The 20,251-nt window shown below is 43.5% G+C and overlaps 1 protein-coding gene across 1 annotated transcript; it reads left to right on the forward strand.

The window, feature by feature from the left end:
* The first annotated feature begins 9,359 nt into the window (after positions 1–9,359).
* AICDA (activation induced cytidine deaminase) lies at positions 9,360–19,667 on the forward strand. The gene is made up of 5 exons (XM_040462735.1): positions 9,360–9,451; positions 15,368–15,515; positions 17,861–18,131; positions 18,409–18,524; positions 18,943–19,667. Exons 1-5 carry the CDS (start codon positions 9,444–9,446, stop codon positions 18,994–18,996), a joined length of 597 nt encoding a protein of 198 aa, XP_040318669.1. The 5' UTR covers positions 9,360–9,443; the 3' UTR covers positions 18,997–19,667.
* The last annotated feature ends 584 nt before the right edge of the window (positions 19,668–20,251 follow it).

The raw sequence follows: 20,251 nt of genomic DNA on the forward strand, positions 1-20,251 counted from the left end.
TTTTTTTGTTCTCTCAACCTCAGTGAGTCCTGGGCAGCTGCGCGGCAGAAGCTGAGTGAGTAATTCCTGTATGTGTTTAAAGGTCCTTCCCTCTGCTTCATACCCCAGAGAAATTCAGTGATGTGTCTGGCCGCCAACTGAGAAAAACAAAAATCAGGAAATGCAGAAGTTGAAGCACTCCAAAAACCGCACTTTCACCCACACGGATCCCTTTTTGGGGCTTTTTCAAAAACAAGAAAGTATCGTATTGAACAATCTACCTGGTGTCCAAAAATAGTGGCCTGGGGAGTCATTATCTGAGCATCTTGGCCCTCAGACCTGGGAATGTATGCCCTGGAAGATCCCCAGGGGGCCTGTTGGCCTCACACGCTGGCCAGAATGAAACCTCACCTTGGGCTAACCATGCTGAAAATCAGCAGTGGTGAAGTCCAGATGTCCAAAACTTCACACAGCCACGAGAGGTACAATTTCCAAGTCATATTGTGTTCGTTAAAAATAAACTGACCAGGTTGTCCTGTGGTTTTTCAAGAGAAGCTGGTGAAGGGAGCAGGTAGCTAATAAGGAAAACAAGTTTTAAAAACAGCTTGATGAAACCCCACAAAATTGGTTTTTTAATCACACTAACTCCAAATGCCCGGGAATGAAAAATGCCATTGTAATTATAAGAGAGTAATTTTGCTTCCTTTAAAAGAAAAATAAACAGGGAAAATGGCTTTCTGGGGGAAAAAAAAATGTTACTCTCAGTATGCTGGACAAATCACACTTCTTCCATAGCTTTTTAAAAATTAAGAAAAAAAATTTTTTAACGTTAATTTTTTTTGAGAGGGAGAGACAGAGAGCAAGTGGGGAAGGGGCAGAGACGGAGACCGAGAATCTGAAGCAGGCTCCACGCTCCGAGCTGTCAGCACAGACCCCGACACAGGGCTCGAACTCACCGACTGTGAGATCACGACCTGAGCTGGAGTCAGACCCTTAGCTGACTGAGACACCCTAGTGCCCCTACGCTTTTTTTTTTTTTTTTTAATTTTAGAGAAACAAGGGAGAGGGGCAGAGAGAGGGAATCTTTTTTTTTTTTTAACCTTTTTACCTTTCCTTATTTTTGAGAGACAGGGTGAGACAGGGCACAAGCCGGGTAGGGGCAGACAGAAGGAGACACAGAATCTGAAGCTGGCCCCAGGCTCCCAGCAAGCGTTCAGCACAGAGCCCGACGCGGGGTTCGAACCCACGAACCGTGACATGACCTGAGCTGGTCATTTAACCGACTGAGACCCCCAGGCGCCCCGAGAGAGGGAATCTTAATTAAGCAGGCTTCACGCTCATTGTGGAGCCCAACATGGGACTCGATCCCTCAACCCCGGGCCAAATGACCCGAGCGTTGGACGCTCAACCGACTGAGCTACCCAGGCATCCCCTTCAATAGCTTTTTATTTGCAGCCGTTGTGCAAGACTCTCGACTTTGTTCCAAAAGTTTCCTTAATAAAAAGCTTAAATGAAATATGAATTACATCGCAGTTTAATCTGTCATCATTGTTTTCTTATGAGCCATCACGCCAACCAAACTAACCTAAGCTACTCATACTCATTGTTGCTAAAACCTATGAAGCACATCACACAGTCCTTTGCTCATGTGGTTTCTGTTACCTGGAGACAGGATGACAAGTTTTCATCAGGATTATTCCATATATTCCAAGTACCATGCTTTCATAGTCACACATTACACCTATCTGAGCCCATGGCATTAAGTAGGTGATGCACATCCTGTTACTGGAATTATATAAGCATTTGGGGTACTTTAGGATCCGTGCTTTCTATAGAGAATTACAGAACCGTCGTGTCTCGAATTTGTCCCCCATTCAAATACCCTGTAAGACAGTAAAATAAATGCTGAGCATCTGAGGATATAATCCCAAACAACCTGCGTTCGGCTGAAATATCCCTAGGATCTATGTTTTATTCTTAACACTTCCATGGTCCTATATTAGCAACCACACGTGTATGCCTGCCACACGTGGGCTTACTCTACATACAAGGGAGCATAATAATCTTTGAAATCGTCCATGTTTCGAGCACTTTTACTTTTTACATGGGGGTGGGAGAGGACAATAGGGAAAAGCCACAAATGTGAGGAAAATGAACGTGCATGTTATATTCTACTCTAAATAATTTTTAAGATAAAAATGCTAGGGCGCCTGCATGGCTCAGTCAGTTGACTGTCCAACTCCGGATCCTGGCTCAGGTCATGATCTCGCGGTTCAGGAGATCAAGCCCCGAGGCAGGCTCTGTGCTGACAGTGTGGAGCTGCTTGGGATTCTCTCTCTCCCCCTCTCTCTGCCCGTCCCCTACTCTCACTCTGTCTCTGTCTCTCTCTCTCAATAATAAATTTTTAAAAAAATTAATAAAAATAATAAAGAAACGGGGCGCCTGGGTGGCGCAGTCGGTTGAGCGTCCGACTTCAGCCAGGTCACGATCTCGCGGTCCGTGAGTTCGAGCCCCGCGTCGGGCTCTGGGCTGATGGCTCGGAGCCTGGAGCCTGCTTCCGATTCTGTGTCTCCCTCTCTCTCTGCCCCTCCCCCGTTCATGCTCTGTCTCTCTCTGTCCCAAAAATAAATAAACGTTGAAAAAAAATTAAAAAAAAATAATAAAGAAACAAATAAAATAAAATAAAAACGCCCTTTCCTCATACCTTTGGAAACCATTTATATTCTAGAATAGCATGACAAATTTATCCTGTGGTTTTCATCTACTTCTGATGTATTGTCATCCACTCATATTTAGGCCTATCTCCAAATATGCATTTCATTTTGAGAAACGTAGGGCTAAGGTTCCTGCAACTCTTTTATGTTGTCATTTAAGTATTACCTACTTTTGAAGCTTTAAACAAAAGTATGAATTCCTTGAAGAACTGTCGTGTGAAGTCATTGTTCCCCTTCAAAGCTCAGTCTTATGCTTTCTCATAATAGGCCTTCAATAAATATTAACTAATTGAGTGAATTTCAGTTTTCAAAGACTGTGTCCATAAATTACTTACAAAAGCATGTTTTACATTGCTCTCAAAGGAGCAGAACATCAAAACAACCACAACAGAATTTTTTTTCCCCCAGCACCTTCATTGTCAAGTCATAAAGATTTAAAACATTTACACTTGTTGGAGAAAATCTGGTGTATAGTCTATACACTGAAAAGTAGGATTTTAAAATAGAAAATGCAAGAATGCACAATGAGTATTCCATGTTGTGTTTATAGATTTTGCCAGCACCGTATCAAATCTACATCATTTGTAAAGCAAATATCCAGAGATAATTCTGCTTCAGAAACCGATCTGGAAGAATTGACTCTCCCCTGCCCTCTAGTCTTGTATGGTTCCCGATATGCAGCATTTAATTTCCCACTGGTGCCAGGCTGGGACTCATGCCCCGTATTTGAACTGAGAGATGGGAAAAACATTCTGGCTAAAAACATGTCCCATGGATAGTCTCTTGACGAAATAAAGGGCTCCAAAGTGCATGTTTCAATTATATTTAGATTTAATTACTTGCTGGACATTCACGTTGTTGTATCTGGGAGAGAAATTGTATCTCACATAAGTAGTTCATTGAATTTGCTTGACATATGTAGCCAGACTCAATTCTAAATGATAGAGTAATACAGGGGAAAAATCCTCTGCAGCTCTTATGTGAAGATTCCCAACCTGATATGGTCAACCCGATTAAGGTCTGTGGGACTGGTTTTCCAATATGACCTTATTGCATGGACAGTACGGCTGACTCAGGTTCAGATCTCAGGTCTAGCTTTTCTACTTCCCAGCTAATGGCTGAGCTTGTTAAATAACATGTTGTGAAGACAAGAATAAAATCCCTCCCCAGCCAGAGGCTGAGCAGAAAGGATGGCCCTTAGGGTGGCTAGCTCAGGCAGTGGAGTGTGCCTCTCTTGATCTGGGGGTTGTGAGTTTGAGCCCCACACTGAGTTACTGAATGTTCAGATTACTGAAACTAATAAATGTTAAAAAAAAGAAAAAAAAGAAGACGAAGACCCTCATATGAGGAGCTATTGAGTCTTTTAAAAGTATAATTTCATAATTTCAGCCATAATTTTTAAGAGTGTGTGTGTGTGTGTGTGTGTGTGTGTGTGTGTGATTCAGAGGAAATGCCATTCAGGTGACTCCACTTCTAGTTATGAAAACAAAGACTCATGCTTGTACACAAAGCTTCACTGCCACACTGCACAATAACCAAAGTGTGCAAGCAACTCGAGTGTCTATCAACACATGAATGGATAAGTAAGATGTGCTGGATACACACAATGAAACACTATAAATGTATAAACCATAAAAAGGAATGAAGTTTTGACACACACTATAACATGGATGAATCTCGAAAACGTTATACGAAGTGAAATGAACCAAGCACGAAAGGAAAAACATTGTATGGTTGTCACTTCTAGGGAGTATCTGGAATCAACAAATTCATAGAGAAAGCAGATTCTAAGTTACCAGGATCTAGAAGGAGGAGGGAATGGTGAGTTCGTGCTTCATGGTTATGAAGTTTCTTTTTGGGGTGACGGAGACGTTTTGGAAAGATAGGGGTGACGGTTGCACAACATTGGGAATGTAATTAATGCCACTGAGTCGTACAATTAGAAATGATCAGAATTGCACAAAATAAAAACAGACCAAACCAAAATCAAACATAGGGGCATGGGGATCAGCAACAGGCCAGTTTTCTTATTTCCAGCTAGAACAAAGGGGCATCATTTTTTAAATTTTTTAAACGGTTTTATTATTTTTGACAGAGAGAGACAGAAACAGTGAGGTCGTGACCTGAGCCGAAGTTGGAAGCTGAACAGACTGAGCCACCCAGGCACTCCCGAAGTGGCATAATTTGAAGAGAGAATATACAAAGGCAACTAAGAGTCCAAACTGTAATATCATTTGGGCGACCAGAACATTTTTTTATTTTTTTGAATTTAGAGATACTACCATCGCTAAGAATTAATATTGATCTTTTTGGAGCGTCTGTGTGTGTGTGTGTGTGTGTGTGTGTGTGTGTGTCTTTCTCTGGACACCTGGATGAAAACATGGTAAAGGCCCACCTCATATATGAGGAGACAATTTAAAGGGGTCAGATCACCCATGGCCATGCCCCATCGTGGTCTCTGCAGAGTTTAAAGTCTCCTCTACCCTTTCCCTGGCCATCTGTCCCTTCAATTCGGTGCTAAAGGTGACTGGCTATCATCTACTGTCCTTCCTGTGCCCTGAGAATCTTTTTCAAAATAAAGACTTGGAGAAATACATGTCTACAGAGAAACATGGATCCACGGGTGAGAATAATCCTGGAAAATACAAGGCAGAGTTTCCCTGTGGAATTGAGAAAAAGAGGCTTTTGGACAGGAGTGGACTGGAGGGCAGGAGAACAACACTAGGAATGGGATGTGGTCATGAGCAGATCCCTGTGAAGAGACTCATTCTTTTGAAATTCTTTCCTAAGCTATAGAAAGCCATAATTAACCTATTGACTAATATGACTTCTCTCACATGTATCATTCCCTTAGATTTCTCCAACACTTCAGTGAGATCTGTGGTACCTTGATATTTTGGTTGGTTTATTGGAGGCAAGTGAGAGAGCATTGTAAGGCTTGCTCACATTAGATCCACTCACTCTCACTTAGAGAGTCCTTGAGAGTGAACTAGCATCGGGCCATCCTTGGCTGGGTACCCACGGTGAAGCAAAGTTGAATTTGCGATCCATAGAATCAGGGACCATGAGCACAATTCAGGAGCCTATAAGAAACTTTATCCCCATCACAGTTTTCCTAAATATGTGTACTTTGTCTTTAAAGGGCTTAGTGTAATGTCTAACCACAGTAAGCACTCAAAACTATTAGCTGTGATTTGAAATAACCCACTTCAGAAATTTCCCTTAATGTTCCAGGTTTAATAGAGTGGAGAGAGGAAGGGTAGGGCAAATAGGAAACTCTAAACTTCTGTGTTTGACAAAGGGTGTGATTAGAAAGTTTCTGGGGGCGCTTGGGTGGCCCAGTTGGTTAAGCATCCGACTTCAGCTCAGGTCATGATCTCATGGCTCTTGAGTTTGAGCCCCACATCCGGATCTGTGCTGACGGTTGGGAGCCTGGAGAGACTGCTTTGGATTCTAACATTTCTCTCTGCCCCTCCTCAACTTGTGCGTGCTCTCACTCTTTCGCTCTCGCTCCCTCTCAAAAATAAATAAACAAACTTAAAAAGAAAAAGAAAAAGTTTCTGAGTCAGGGCATGGAATGTTAAGACGCAGTGGTAAATACTTCCTTTCTTCCATAACCCAACCATCAAAGAATCTCAGACAGAGAAGGGAGCTAAGACACTGGCTATTACCATTTCCCAACAGGAGTCCTCCCACTGATCACAGACCGGTCAGTCTCCTGTTACTATGTGTACTTGTCTTTCATAGCAAATATCAGTTTCAATGACATATTTACAGGTTCAATTACTTGATTAATGCGTCTTTCCCACTCGAATGTAAGTTCCATGAGATCCTTATGGATTCATTCATTCAACATTCATTCAGCATCTACTATATGCCAACATTGTACTAGGTACTAGGAATATCTTGGCGGGGCGAAAAGAAAGACAAAAATCCCTCTGTTCATAGACCTAAGAGTCAATGAGGAGCACAGATCACAATATATTTTAAGTGATAAGTGCTAAAGAGAAATATCCATTCGAAAGGGGAACGGAAATGCTAGGATAGTGGGATAGAGTTGAAATTTTAGATATGGTCACTAGGAAAGGCCTCAAGTATAAGGAGGTAGTTGAGTAAAGACATAAATAAGGAAATCAAACTGTGATGATCTAACACCTGAAGCTAATATGATATTGTATGTGAACTTATACTGGAATTAAAAACTTAATTTTAAAAACCCATAATGAAAATGAATTAATTAATTAATACATAAATTAGTCAATAAAAACCCCATAATGATGTACAGGGAAGGAGCACTCCAGGCAGGAGAGCCAGTAAGTGCAAATGAGGGGGCGGGCATGTGTGTTCTGTGAATAAGCAAGGGAGAGAGTTGAAAGTATTTATTTTAAGATTTCATCTTTTTTACAGTAATCTCTACACACAAAGGGGCTCAAACTTACGACCCCTGGACCAAGAGTTGCATACTCTACCAACTGAGCCAGCCAGGTGCCCCTAAAAGTGATAATTTAGAGGCAAAGCAGAGGCAGATGATACAGGGTCTTGTGTGTCATGGAAGGATGTTGACTATTACTGAGAGAATAGAAAACCATGGAAAGTTTTGACAGACGAGTTATGTGATCTAAAGTGTCTCAAAGGGAGGCACCCGGTGGCTCAGCTGGTTGAGCTTCCGACTTCGGCTCAGGTCATGATCTCACATTCCGTGAATTCGAGCCCCGAGTCAGGCTTCGTGTTGACAGCTCTGAGCCTGGAGCCTGCTTCAGATTCTGTGTCTCCTTCTCTCTCTGCCCCTCCCCCACTCGTGCTCTCACGCGCTCTCTCTCTCTCTCTCAAAAATAAACATTGGGGTGCCTGGGTGGCTCAGCTGGTTAAACGCCCAACTTCAGCTCAGGTCATGATCTCACATTCCATGAGTTCGAGCCCCATGTCGGGCTCTGTGCAGACAGCTCAGAGCCTGGACCCTGACTCCGATTCTGTCTGTCTGTCTGTCTGTCTCTCAAAAATGAATAAATGTTAAAAAAATTTTTTTAAATAAATAAACATTAATAAAATAAAAATAAAGTGTTTCAAAAGGATTATTCTGATTGCTGTGTTGAGAATAGACTGTAATCGAAAGACAGGGAAGCAGGAAGACCAGTGGGGGGCAGTAATCCAGGTTGCTTGCACCAGAGGTGGTGAAAAGTGGTCAGTCCTGGATTTATTCTGCAAGTAGAGGTCACAGGACTTGCTAATGCAATGGACTTTAGAAGGAAGAGAACCACCAAGGAAGACTGCCAGGTTGGCCTGAGCCGTGGGAGGGACAACACCGTCATGGAGATGGGAAAGATGGCCAATGGAGCAGGTGTGTTGAGAGAGAGAACAGGGGATCAGTTTGAGGCGTGTTGGCGATGCCCCTCGGATATTTAAATTTTTTTTTTTTCAACGTTTATTTATTTTTGGGACAGAGAGAGACAGAACATGAACGGGGGAGGAGCAGAGAGAGAGGGAGACACAGAATCGGAAACAGGCTCCAGGCTCTGAGCCATCAGCCCAGAGCCTGACGCGGGGCTCGAACCCACGGACCGTGAGATCGTGACCTGGCTGAAGTCGGCCACTTAACCGACTGCGCCACCCAGGCGCCCCTTGCCCCTCGGATATTTAAATGGTGATGCTGAGGTGGCAGTTGTTTGCCTCTGTGTTGAGTTCAAGGAAGTGGTCCAAGCTGGAGCGACAGATTTGGGAATCAATGCCTATGGGGTATTCAAAGCCTTGAGGCAGGAAGGGAGCAGAGACCTTAGCTGCTTTACTCACGACTGTACCCCCAGCACCCAACAGTTTCTCTCACGTAGTTAGGCACTGACTTTCTATTGGATAAAGATATAGAAAGGATTTAGACTGAGTTAGGAGGGAGAAGCAAAATCTTTAATAGACCAAATTGTATGAGGGCAGGAATTTAAAGCCTTTTACTTGAAAAGCCCAAACGGTTTTCCAAGTTCACTGGAGTCATTTGGATGCTGATTCTGTCGATGAAATAAACATTTTTTAATGCTTTGGGATGCCGCTGCTTCTGACTTCAAAATATATGGCTTGTGGAAAAGACAGCTTTTGCAAAAATTACTCTTGTGCAATCATCTAGTCTTCTAGCAATTCTTGTAATGCAATCAGAAAGGGGGGGGGAATCGGTGGTTTAGGGTGCATAATTTCTATTCCTAAGTCCTACATAACTGACCACATTTACTTGCTTGGCCACAAAGCAGGAGGTGTTAGTGCTGGTCTCTACTGAGATTCAGAAAGTGTGCACTTACACAAGGGAACAGATGCCTTCAGCTCACAGAGAACAAGATGCTATTTCATTGAACATTACTAATATTATTATTACACTTTTAAAATTAAAGATGTTATTGGCCACCAGGCTTACAATTTCCTAAGTGTCTCTGGCTATTGTTTCCTGATCTTTGGAAAGATCTATGCTCCTGTGGAGTATAGACTGGATTTTTACAGCTGAGCCTATACCTTAAGCAGACCGGCCCTCAGTCATTTACCCACGTGACTTTGCCAATGACAGCCCCGCCTATCTTTTTTGGACCTAAACAGGAGGAAGGCTGTTGGGGTACCTGATGGTGATGATGCCTTGGGGGGGGGCGGAGCCTAAGAGGGTAAGCTCAAATTTGAATGTGTGGGGCCAATGCACTGCCAGACAGAGTCAGTGAGGCAGCAGGACTTGAGGCAAGCCTTCCTTGGCCTAAGACTAAGAAAGACACCCTGGAATCCACAATGGACAGGTAAAGCCGTCTCCTCATGGGGCGGGGGTGCACTGGCTTTCCTCTCCGAGCAAATCTGAGCTTTCAGATTGGCAGCTATCTGCTTCTCTCCTCTCACTATCTGACTCACTGCCTGGGCAATCTGCACGTTTATTTCTCTGGATCTGTCACATCTGTTCAGATCTTACACGCTCTCTGCCTGATTCTCTCTGTTCTCTCTCTCTCTCTCTCTTCCATATTCAAAAGAACTCCTATGTGCCACGTATGGACTCGTCCTGAGATGTGTCGTGCAGTTAGCACCAGTTTAGAGATTCAATTCATGAAAAGGTATAGCAAGACTATAACTATATTACAAACGGTAGTGGAAATTGTACTAATAATTTTGTCAGCATTCACCTACAAAAGGACTTGCAAACCTTCCTGGGGACTCTTTACTGAAAAATTTAGTTACAGAGTAAGGAGATTATTTTTTAATGCCCATATTCAAAATTAACTGCTTGAAAGTCACTAGGATGATATGTATCTGTTACAGGGAGAAAAATCAGTCAAGCACCAGTAAATAACTTTATTTAGTGTTAATTGTTAGGCAGTTAGTGGCATTTTTACTACTTATCTAATCTTCCTTTTAATTTTTTAATTTTTTTTTTATTTTGAGAGAGAGAGAGAGCAGGGGAGGGGCAGAGAGAGAGGGAGAAAGAGAATTCCAAGCAGGCTTCATGCTGTCGGCACAGAGCCCAATGTGGGGCTTGATCTCATGAACTCTGAGATCATGACCTGAGACAAAATCAAGAGTGGGACGCTTACCCAACTGAGGCACCCAGGCGCCCCTACGTATATAGTCTTTCGGTTTCGTTTAACTTACTTCTTAAATGTATTTTTAAGATTATCAGAATGTTTTCACAAGCAGTTTATGATAAGTTATTATCACATAACTTATTTTATTCCTACTTACTACAGAAGTATGAGAATCATACTTAATCCTTATACTTTATCTCAACTTAACTCTTTTACAAAGCGTTTACACTACAGAATTGATTGTTTAAATTAAAAAAAAATTTTTTTTCAAAAGATTTCAGGTAATCTTTATACCCAATGTGGGGCTCGAACTCACAACCCCAGGATCAAGAGTCTCATGTTTCATCGGCTGAGCCAGCCAGCTGCACCCAGAATTAAGATTTTTAATGGGAGTCTAAATGTTCTTCAGCAAATTTTCTTGAGGGCAAAAATGTCAAATGTCTGCTCAGTTTGCAATCAGATTTTGAAAATTAATCTGAGGTATAAAGAGGTAAAGGGTCCAGTGAAAATATTTGTGCATAATGAAATGCAAAGCAATGATTAAATTCGTAGTTGAAGTTCAAAGACACAAAAAGAGAAAAGATGAAATTCAAGAGGAGAAAAGGGGAAATATACAATTATCACTAAGGAAAAGAAAACCTGCAGAGGGCATTCGTCAGGATTATTTTTAACCCATTTGTCTCTGTTTGCATTGCTGGGGATACAGCGATGTTCTGCCTCACGGGGCACAGCTGTCCAGAGCAGCTGGCAGCCCGCGACCTTGAAGGACTACCTCTACAAAGTCCTTTGTACCCAAAAGAGAAACCAAGAGAACAGGATACTGGAAATGGGCTCCTAGCTACAGTTGAAGGAAAGGGATGGACCTAGAAGGTTAACTCACAGGTCACAATCAAGTGATTCCCTTCACTGTGGTCGCTTCTGACAAACAGTAACGAACTGCTATATTTCCCCGTGAGGCAGAAGGCAAAAGTCCATCTGAATTCCCTCACCCAACTCACATCCCTTCCAGAACACCTTTTCTTCCTCTCAGCAGCAGATCCGCTGTGTGTGATACGGTACCTCTCTCCACCCTTTGCTTGGCCATAGAGCCCAGGAGGGTACGTTAGGTGTTTAAAGAAATGTCTCAGTAAGAGATGATGCTTAGTCTGTTTAAAACCGAGCCCCCTGGGGCACGTGGGTGGCTCAGTCGGTTGAGCGACCAACTCTTGATTTCAGCCCAAGTCATGATCTCACTCACGGTTGTGGGATCAAGCCCTACGTCCAGCTCAGCTTTGTGCGGAGCCCGCTTAAAAATCTCTTTGCCTCTGCCCCTCCCCCCGCTTGCTCTCACATGCCAATTTTTCATTCTAAAATGACATGATTAAGCCATTTTTAAATTGCTTGATATACATGATGTGTATACTGGTGATAAACCCAGTTCTCTGCCTCAGGATTTAAAGTGTATTTCAAGAAGCTTCACGTGTGTGAGGCGAGACATTTTAAATTGAGATGGCTATAAAAAGCTCGTCCTTGCTCACCTAATTAATAAGGTTGACACTTGGATACTTAACTCTTGAATTCAGGGTCTATCACATGTATTGCATTAAAATTAATTCTCAACCTATGTCATCACAAAGACTGGGACATGTTTGTAAAACCTTTATTCACAATAGCCTCAAAGTGGAAACAGTCCAAATGTCCATCGACAGGTGAATGAATACACGTGCTCTAAGCCATGCAATGGGATATTACTTCGCAAAACAGAGGATCAAACTATTAATACATGCAACTCTACAAATGAATTTCAAAGTGAAACAAGTCGGACACAAAGGAAGAGATAATGTAGGACTTATACGGAATTCTAGGACGTGGATAGTGACATACGGTGACAGAAAGCAGATTAATGGTTGCCTAGGAAAGGGCAGGGAAGAACTGACCGACATAGTGAATGAGGAAACTCTGGGGAGGCGTCCCCTGGAAATGTTCTGTATCCTGACGGTGGTCTCAGCTTTGGGTGTTTACATCTGCCAGTACTCACAAAATTGTACATTTTAAAAGGGTGACGTATGTAAATTATGCCTCAATGGTTTAAAAAAAAAAAAGGTGAAATAAGTTTCAATTCTCTTGCCAGCCAACCGTATTCAAATCCTTGCCTCGCTCTTTGTTTTTACAAGTTCACTGCACTTGTTCTGTTTGTTTTAATTTGAGAGAGAGAGAGAGAGAGAGAGAACGGGGGAGAAGGGCAGAGGGATAGAGAGACAATCCCAAGCAAGCTTCACACTCTGCACTGAGCCTGACTCTGGGCTCCATCCCACGACTCTAGGATCATGACCTCTGGGACCGTGACCACAGCCAAGCCGAAATCAAGAGTCAGACGCTCAACCCGAATGAGCCACCCAGGTGTCCCTACAAGTTTACTGCACTTCTGCCCTGGGCCACTAAGTGGCAGCATTATCTCCACAACTTGATCAATAACATTTCTGGAAGAGACTAAAGACAAAACTCGGAGAAACCATCAGTGCTTTGGTATCAACCATACTATATAGCTTGTGTTAAATCCACAAACGCAAGGAAACTTGAGTCAGCACAGAGTATTTCCACCAATGCAATGCAATTTAGTGCTCGTGACAAGTAAAACACTGCGCTAGGAATAAGGAAAACAAGGACAACCGGTCCCTGCATGCGAGCGACATAACGCAATGTTTAGATTATATTGCCAAGTTTAAAAAGCAGCAGAGTGCAAAATTCCGTACGAAATCAGTATAATCCAAACCATGTAACTATGACTGTAAAATGCTAGAAAAACATAAAAATTTTAACTCTTAGATACTATCCTAAATATTGAATTAGAAAAATTTGTTTTAATTTTTACAATTTTAATTCTTTAATACTTATTTATTTATTTATTTATTTTTAATTTTATTTTTTTTCCATTTACACCCAAGTTAGCATATAGTGCAACAATGATTTCAGGAGTAGATTCCTTAATGCCCCTTACCCATTTAGCCCATCCCCCCTCCCACAACCCCTCCAGGAACCCTCAGTTTGTTCTCCATATTTGAGTCTCTTCTGTTTTGTCCCCCTCCCTGTTTTTATATTACTTTTGCTTCCCTTCCCTTATGTTCACCTGGTTTTTATCTTAATGTCCTCATATGAGTGAAGTCATGATCTGTCTTTCTCTGACTTATTTCGCTTAGCATTAATACCCTCTAGTTCCATCCACACAGTTGCAAATGGCAAGATTTAGTTCTTTTTGATGGCTGAGTAATACTCCATTGCATGCATATATATATATATATATATATATATATATATATATCATCCATCGATGGACATTTGGGCTCTTCCCATACTTTGGCTATTGTTGATAGTGTGATTCTTTGTACTTTGAAAACTAACACTTAACTTTTTGTATTAGTCAAGTTAACAACAGCCAAGTACTACTCTTACGTTAAAAAGAGATTTTTTTTCCTCATGAAGTGACACTTCTCTGCCTCAAAACACAAAGTCTAAATGGGGAGACAGGTCAGCAATCAATTGGTAACCGGGGATGAGAGATTCGGTAGGGATGAACTGGAGAACCAAGGGAAACTACAGGAGGGTTTTTCTTTTGAATGTTTATTTATTTATTTTGAGAGAGAGTGCACATAGGCCCAGGAGGGTGGGGGGGGTGGGGGTAGAAAGAACTCCAAGCAGGCTCTGCAGAGTCCTATGCCAGGCTTGACTCCACGAACTGTGAGATCAGGACCTGAGCCAAAATCAAGAGTCAGGTGCTTAACACACTCAGCCACCCAGGTGCCCCAGGAGGGTCTTTGTCGTTGTTAAGTGTTCGATTTTTGCCTAGAAATTTGGGGACGGTGGTAGCAAGAAAAATAAAATAAAAAAGAGTTGAATTGTGGTTAGGCTGTGAAGGATATGTAGGTTTTGTCCAGTGAAAAAGACAGGAAAGCATTCACCGGGAGGAAGTGCATCAGCGAGGTGATGGGAAAGAAAAAGCCTCAGACGGGGGCGCCTGGGTGGCGCAGTCGGTTAAGCGGCCGACTTCAGCCAGGTCACGATCTCGCGGTCCGGGAGTTCGAGCCCCGCGTCGGGCTCTGGGCTGATGGCTCGGAGCCTGGAGCCTGCTTCCGATTCTGCGTCTCCCTCTCTCTCTGCCCCTCCCCCGTTCATGCTCTGTCTCTCTCTGTCCCAAAAATAAACATTAAAAAAAAATTTTTAAGAAAAAAATAAAACACAAAAATAAAGAGTTATGAGCAGAAGAGATTCACTGGGAGCTTTTCAGCATGGAAGTGACATAGTCACACCTGGGTTTTTGCGAGATCACTCTGGCACAGCACGGAGAATGTTCTTTTGGAGGGTCTGAGGGCAGTGAGACCAGCTTAGAGGCCACAACAACATGACAACAGAAGGCAGGGGCTTGGACCGAAGCAGAGAGCAGGGGGAACAGTGCAGATACAAGCTCAAGAAAGGTTCGGAGGTTTAAAAAATGAAAATATTAAAAAGCAAAAGAGAAATATTTGGAGAACTGAATCAATATATTTAGATCATTACCTAAATGTGAGGAGTCAAGGAGAAGAATCAATGACCCCCCAAGCTTTTAGCCTGGTTACTTGAGATGGAAAAGTAAGAAGAGCCAGGATAATCAGGATGGCGGGCAGTTTGGGAATTGTTTTGGCCGTGTTGAGTCTGAAGTCCACACTGGGCATTCAGGTAGCATTTGGAGGGGAACTCTGAAAGAAAAAAATTATGGAAGCCCAGGAACAAGTTTGTAATTCCAAGTTGTCAGCATCTAAAAGACAGCTGGGGGAGGAGACTGTCCTGTGAGTGCCCATGGTTTGGGGGTTCTGGCTACTGTCAACTGGTCTTACATATAAAAGCACGAAGAAGGGTTAATAATGGAGTCCAAGTTCAGCTCGGGTCCTGATCTCACGGTTCGTGGGTTCGAGCCCCGCATCGGGCTCTGTGCTGACAGCTCAGAGCCTGGAGCCTGCTTAGGATCCTGTGTCTCCCTCTCTCTCTCTCTACCCCTCCCCTGCTCGCACTCTGTCTCTCAAAAATAAGTAAACATTAAAAAAAATCCTTTAAAAAAAAGCCTGAAGGAAAGCCAGGAGTGACCAGAGAAGGAACTGTACTCCTGTATGTTCCTCCCTCTCTCACCCACAGCCTCCTGCTGAAGCAGAGGAAGTTTCTCTACCATTTCAAGAATGTCCGCTGGGCTAAGGGTCGCCATGAGACCTACTTGTGCTACGTGGTGAAGCGGCGGGACAGTGCCACCTCCTTTTCATTGGACTTCGGTCACCTTCGAAACAAGGTATCGATTATTTGCTTCCAAGGCAATTAAAAGTTAGACTATGGGCACTTTTAAATTTTTTTTTTTCAACGTTTATTTATTTTGGGGACAGAGAGAGACAGAGCATGAACGGGGGAGGGGCAGAGAGAGAGGGAGACACAGAATCAGAAACAGGCTCCAGGCTCTGAGCCATCAGCCCAGAGCCCAACGCGGGGCTCGAACTCACGGACCGCGAGATCGTGACCTGGCTGAAGTCGGACGCTTAACCGACTGCGCCACCCAGGCACCCCAGACTATGGGCACTTTTAAAACCATCTGCTGACGGTACTACATTTCAGCCTGTCTCACATTTAGGTCTTCAGATTTCTTTCTTTCTTTTTTTTTTTTTTTTAATTTAAGAAAATTGTAGGTTTGTCTATTTTGAGAGAGAGACAGAGACAGAGAGCACAGGATAGGGGCAGAGAGAGGGAGAGAGAATCCCAAGCAGGCTCCGCATTGTTAGCACGGAGCCCACACGGGGCTTGAACTCATGAACTGTGAGATCATTACCTGAGCCCAGATCAAGAGTCAGAGCTTCAACCAACTGTGCCACCCAGGGGCCCCAATCTTTTTCTTTTTTAAATGTCCGCGAAACTCACGGTGCCTGGGTGGTTTAGTCAGTTAAGTGTCCAACTCTTGATCTTGGCTCAGGTCATGATCTCACAGTTCGTGAGTTCGAGCCCCGCAGAGGGCTCTACCCTGATGGTGCAGAGCCTGCTTGGAATTCTCTCTCTCCTTCTCTCCGCCCCTCCCCCCCTTGTGCTCATAAATAGATAACTTTAAAATAAATAGATAAACTTAAAATAGATCTTTTAAAATCTCTTAAAATAAACTTAAAAAAAAAAAAAATAAACGTCCATGAAATTGTTATGCCCCAAAGCATGTCATCCAATGTCCTCCCCAATCATGCTGGGTACATTATTGCCACACCCTGCTTCAATGCCAAGAGTTAACTGCCCCCCAAATCTCTCCCCTCTCCCCAGCAAATGAATTGCCTTTGAGGTTAAGGAAGAAATCAAATGTAGGAGCCTTTTGATTTAGGAGAATATTATCAGCTCATTCGAGCTAAATCTTAAATGTGAACATCAAATTTTCTTTAGAATTTTTGAAAAGTAAGGAAGAAACATTGAGGAAACATTAATAATGACTCAATTCTGTTTGCCAAATGATTCCTATTCCCTTCTGCTCACACAGATCATAAGCCAAGGAGGACATTCAGTATGAGACCCAGAATACTCAGGGAAGCTTCAACTGGCTGATTAATTAAACCGATCTCTCAGCATCTAGAAGATCAGAGAGTTGCACTTCCACGAGACTTCTTCACCATAACCAGATGGGTTTACATAAGCTTCTGCCAACGATTATTTCCTGTCTCATAACAGGCAGTGACATCTGGTATCGGTGGGAGTCCCAGGGAAGAATCCATGGGTGGAAGGACACTGACTCATTGTTTAGTGTTTATCTGACTGTTCAGTTTCCTTTGCCTCCATTTGTATTGCGTAAATTATCTCACTACAATCGTTTAACATCCTAATCTCTTTCTTGTTTGTTGATGTGGCACATTCTATGTATGGAAGGCTTTGCAGTTACCAACCCTTTATTTCTTTCTCATTTAAGCCTCACACCAGCCTATTTCACTGGTGTGGAATTAGAAGATCCAAGAGTTGGGTAAATTGTCTCAGTCACCTGAGTGGTGACGCCAGGAACCGGAACCTAGATCATCAGATTCCGGGGCTAACGACCTTCCCGCAACACTAAGCCGACTTGCTGTATCTCACTATTGTGAGATTATTATTACAATCGCAGGGATCACACAATGCGCAAACATTCAATTGTTCTTAATTCTTAGCAGTGCCTATTACCTCTCTTACAACACCCCTCTGTCGGCCTTACTCTAATGTGTTTTGCCCCTTCATAAGTTTCTTACCTCCCCCTAGCGGTCTGGTGTATTTCCACGATGTCAAGCAACAGGACTTCCTTCCAAGCCATTTTCTTTCTCCTTAAAGGTGCAAAAAGTTAACCTCACCAGCACAGCTTAAAAAACTCCACGACAGTGTGATGCTACTTCAACCAGGCTCATTTCATCCTCCCGGTCCACGGAAAAAATCCATAACCTGTCTCCACGCCGCAGGGCCACGGCGGCAAAAGGGTTCGGGCCTCGCCGCTCCGTCGGGGAGTTAGCAAAACGTTTTGCAACGTTAAGGCCCAAAACGGCGGACACCCCATAAAAGATTACTGTGGGGAGCAGGTGAATCAATGACCGTAAAGCTACCGGCGCCGCAGTCAAGGTCAGTGAACGTCACCTAAGTCGTCTGCTCTCTCCGCAGAACGGCTGCCACGTGGAACTGCTCTTCCTCCGCTACATCTCCGACTGGGACCTGGACCCTGGCCGCTGCTACCGCGTCACCTGGTTCACCTCCTGGAGCCCCTGCTACGACTGCGCCCGGCACGTGGCCGACTTTCTGAGGGGGTACCCCAACCTCAGTCTGAGGATCTTCACCGCGCGCCTCTACTTCTGCGAGGACCGCAAGGCCGAGCCCGAGGGGCTGCGGCGCCTGCACCGCGCGGGCGTCCAAATCGCCATCATGACCTTCAAAGGTGCGGAGGGGACGTCTGCTGCGCAGGCGCCGTGCGGCAGCTCTGGTTCAGGATTGCAATTCAGAATGAGAAACGTCGGGGGCGGGATCCAGCCGAAAATTATCAACTAGAATTGGAGGAAAAGAATTAACGGCTTGGACACCAGGCTTTGGGGGAGATGAGAATTAAGGGGGAGGGGCTGTGGGGGCATGAGGGGGGCAGGGTTTTCTTTCTTTTCTCTTGATTTGGGATCTGAACTGTCTTCTACCCCATCTCCCTCTTTTTTTTTTTTTTAAAGATTATTTTTATTGCTGGAATACTTTTGTGGAAAATCGTGAAAAAACTTTCAAAGCCTGGGAGGGGTTGCACGAAAATTCAGTTCGTCTATCCAGACAGCTTCGACGCATTCTTTTGGTAAGGGGCTTCTTGGCTTCTCCTTTCCTTTCTCTCTCCAAAGTCATCTTTTCCTGCAGCGACTTGTGTTTTCCTTTCTTATATTTTTCGCACTGTCGTTATGTGCGCGTGTGTGTAAATATCACTCCTTATTTTTTCCCCCGGTGAAAGCCTGTTTTCTGGCTTTTTTTGTTGTTGTCGTTTCTCCCGCATTTGAGTTTGCTCTTCTGTTTCACAATTCAGAGCCCTCTGCCAGGATGCCTTTCCCTTCCCCTCTTGGATCCCTCACATGTCTCTTTCTTGGTTAGAGTCTCAAGAGCTGTCTTAGCGTTCCTTCCTCTTCTCTTCCTGTCTCTTCCTAGTCCCCCCCCCCCCCCCACTTACTTTCTTGCAAAATGTTACAAAGTCATCCCCTGAGTCTCCTTCTCTTTCTCCACAGCCCCTGTATGAGGTTGATGACTTGAGAGATGCATTTCGTACTTTGGGACTTTGACAGCAGCCTCCAAGAATGTCACATATTATAAGCTATCTCTGAAGACAATGGGTAAAAGGACGATCTTTCAAGAAGTCTGTTTTTCTTCAACTCTCACTTCCTTAGAGTTTAGAGAAAAAACTATTCGTATACAGGGCTTGTTTAAAAAACATCTGGAAAGTAGACCAGGAGCACAGGCCCACCGAGGTAGCGGTGCAACCGGTGCGGGTTTTAATGCAACAGCGCCCTCTACTGTGAAATGGCAGAATTGCAGGGCCTGGGAGCGCCTAAAGTGTCCTGTTCTATGACTTTTAGGCTGGGAGGAAACAGAAGGTAACTCCCTAAAAGCATGGTGAGAAGATCAAATATTTTTATAATCAGTTTCCTCTATTATTCGTTCTGAGTTTTTCAAGGATATTACTGATACATTTTTGTACTCTTTGCCTTTGGGGTTCACTTTCAAGTGAACAGACCTCCACCAGTCCATGATCTATGTGGAACCACCTAATGAAAGACTCTGGGTGATTGTAACCCCCAAACATCTTCTCAGAGCATTAATATCTAAGCATGTGCTGTCTGTTTTAATTGTCTGAGGCACGTTTTCCTGTTTGTACACACAACGGTTTTTTTCTTGGTATGGAATATGCGCGATCACCTTCAGGCTATTTTGTAATAAAGGATCTTAAAATGAATATGAGGACTGACGAAGACACGCTGAAAGTTAGTTGGTGCTTCAAGTCACACATCTGGAAACACAGATCCTTTCTAAAGAAGTCCATAGTTCAGAAAACACAACCACACATTTCGCGGGTAATCAGGTAACACTTGGAGAGGAGTTGCTTCAGTGTTGAAACCAGGCACCTGTTCTCCCCGATGGGTCTGTTGACTTGAACCGCGTCAACCAGGCCAACAGGTTCCTACTTTATGTGATGCTTCTCTCAAAGAAATGTTCACTATTTAAGAGAGTGTGATAAAAAGAGAACAATATTTGGGAAGGATGACAGAGCATAGCAAAGAAAGAGAGTTTTATCCAGCAAAATGTAAGGGAACCAGCCTATGGCACAGAGACTGCCTAGGTGTAACAACTATCCTTGACTGTGAGAAAAATAGTCAAAGCAACCACGTCACTGTGCAGTTATCTCCTGGAAACCCTTGCAATGCAGATAAATAGATCCACAGGACAAGTTGAATGCACAATCGTATTGTCCTACAGATACAAACGGGTGCCGGGGCCAGTCAGTAAAAGAATATGAGTTCTTTCAACAAACAGCTAGGA

This window comes from Herpailurus yagouaroundi, unplaced genomic scaffold, assembly GCF_014898765.1.
Source record: "Herpailurus yagouaroundi ecotype Mexico unplaced genomic scaffold, PumYag 355, whole genome shotgun sequence".
Lineage (NCBI taxonomy): Eukaryota > Metazoa > Chordata > Mammalia > Carnivora > Felidae > Herpailurus > Herpailurus yagouaroundi.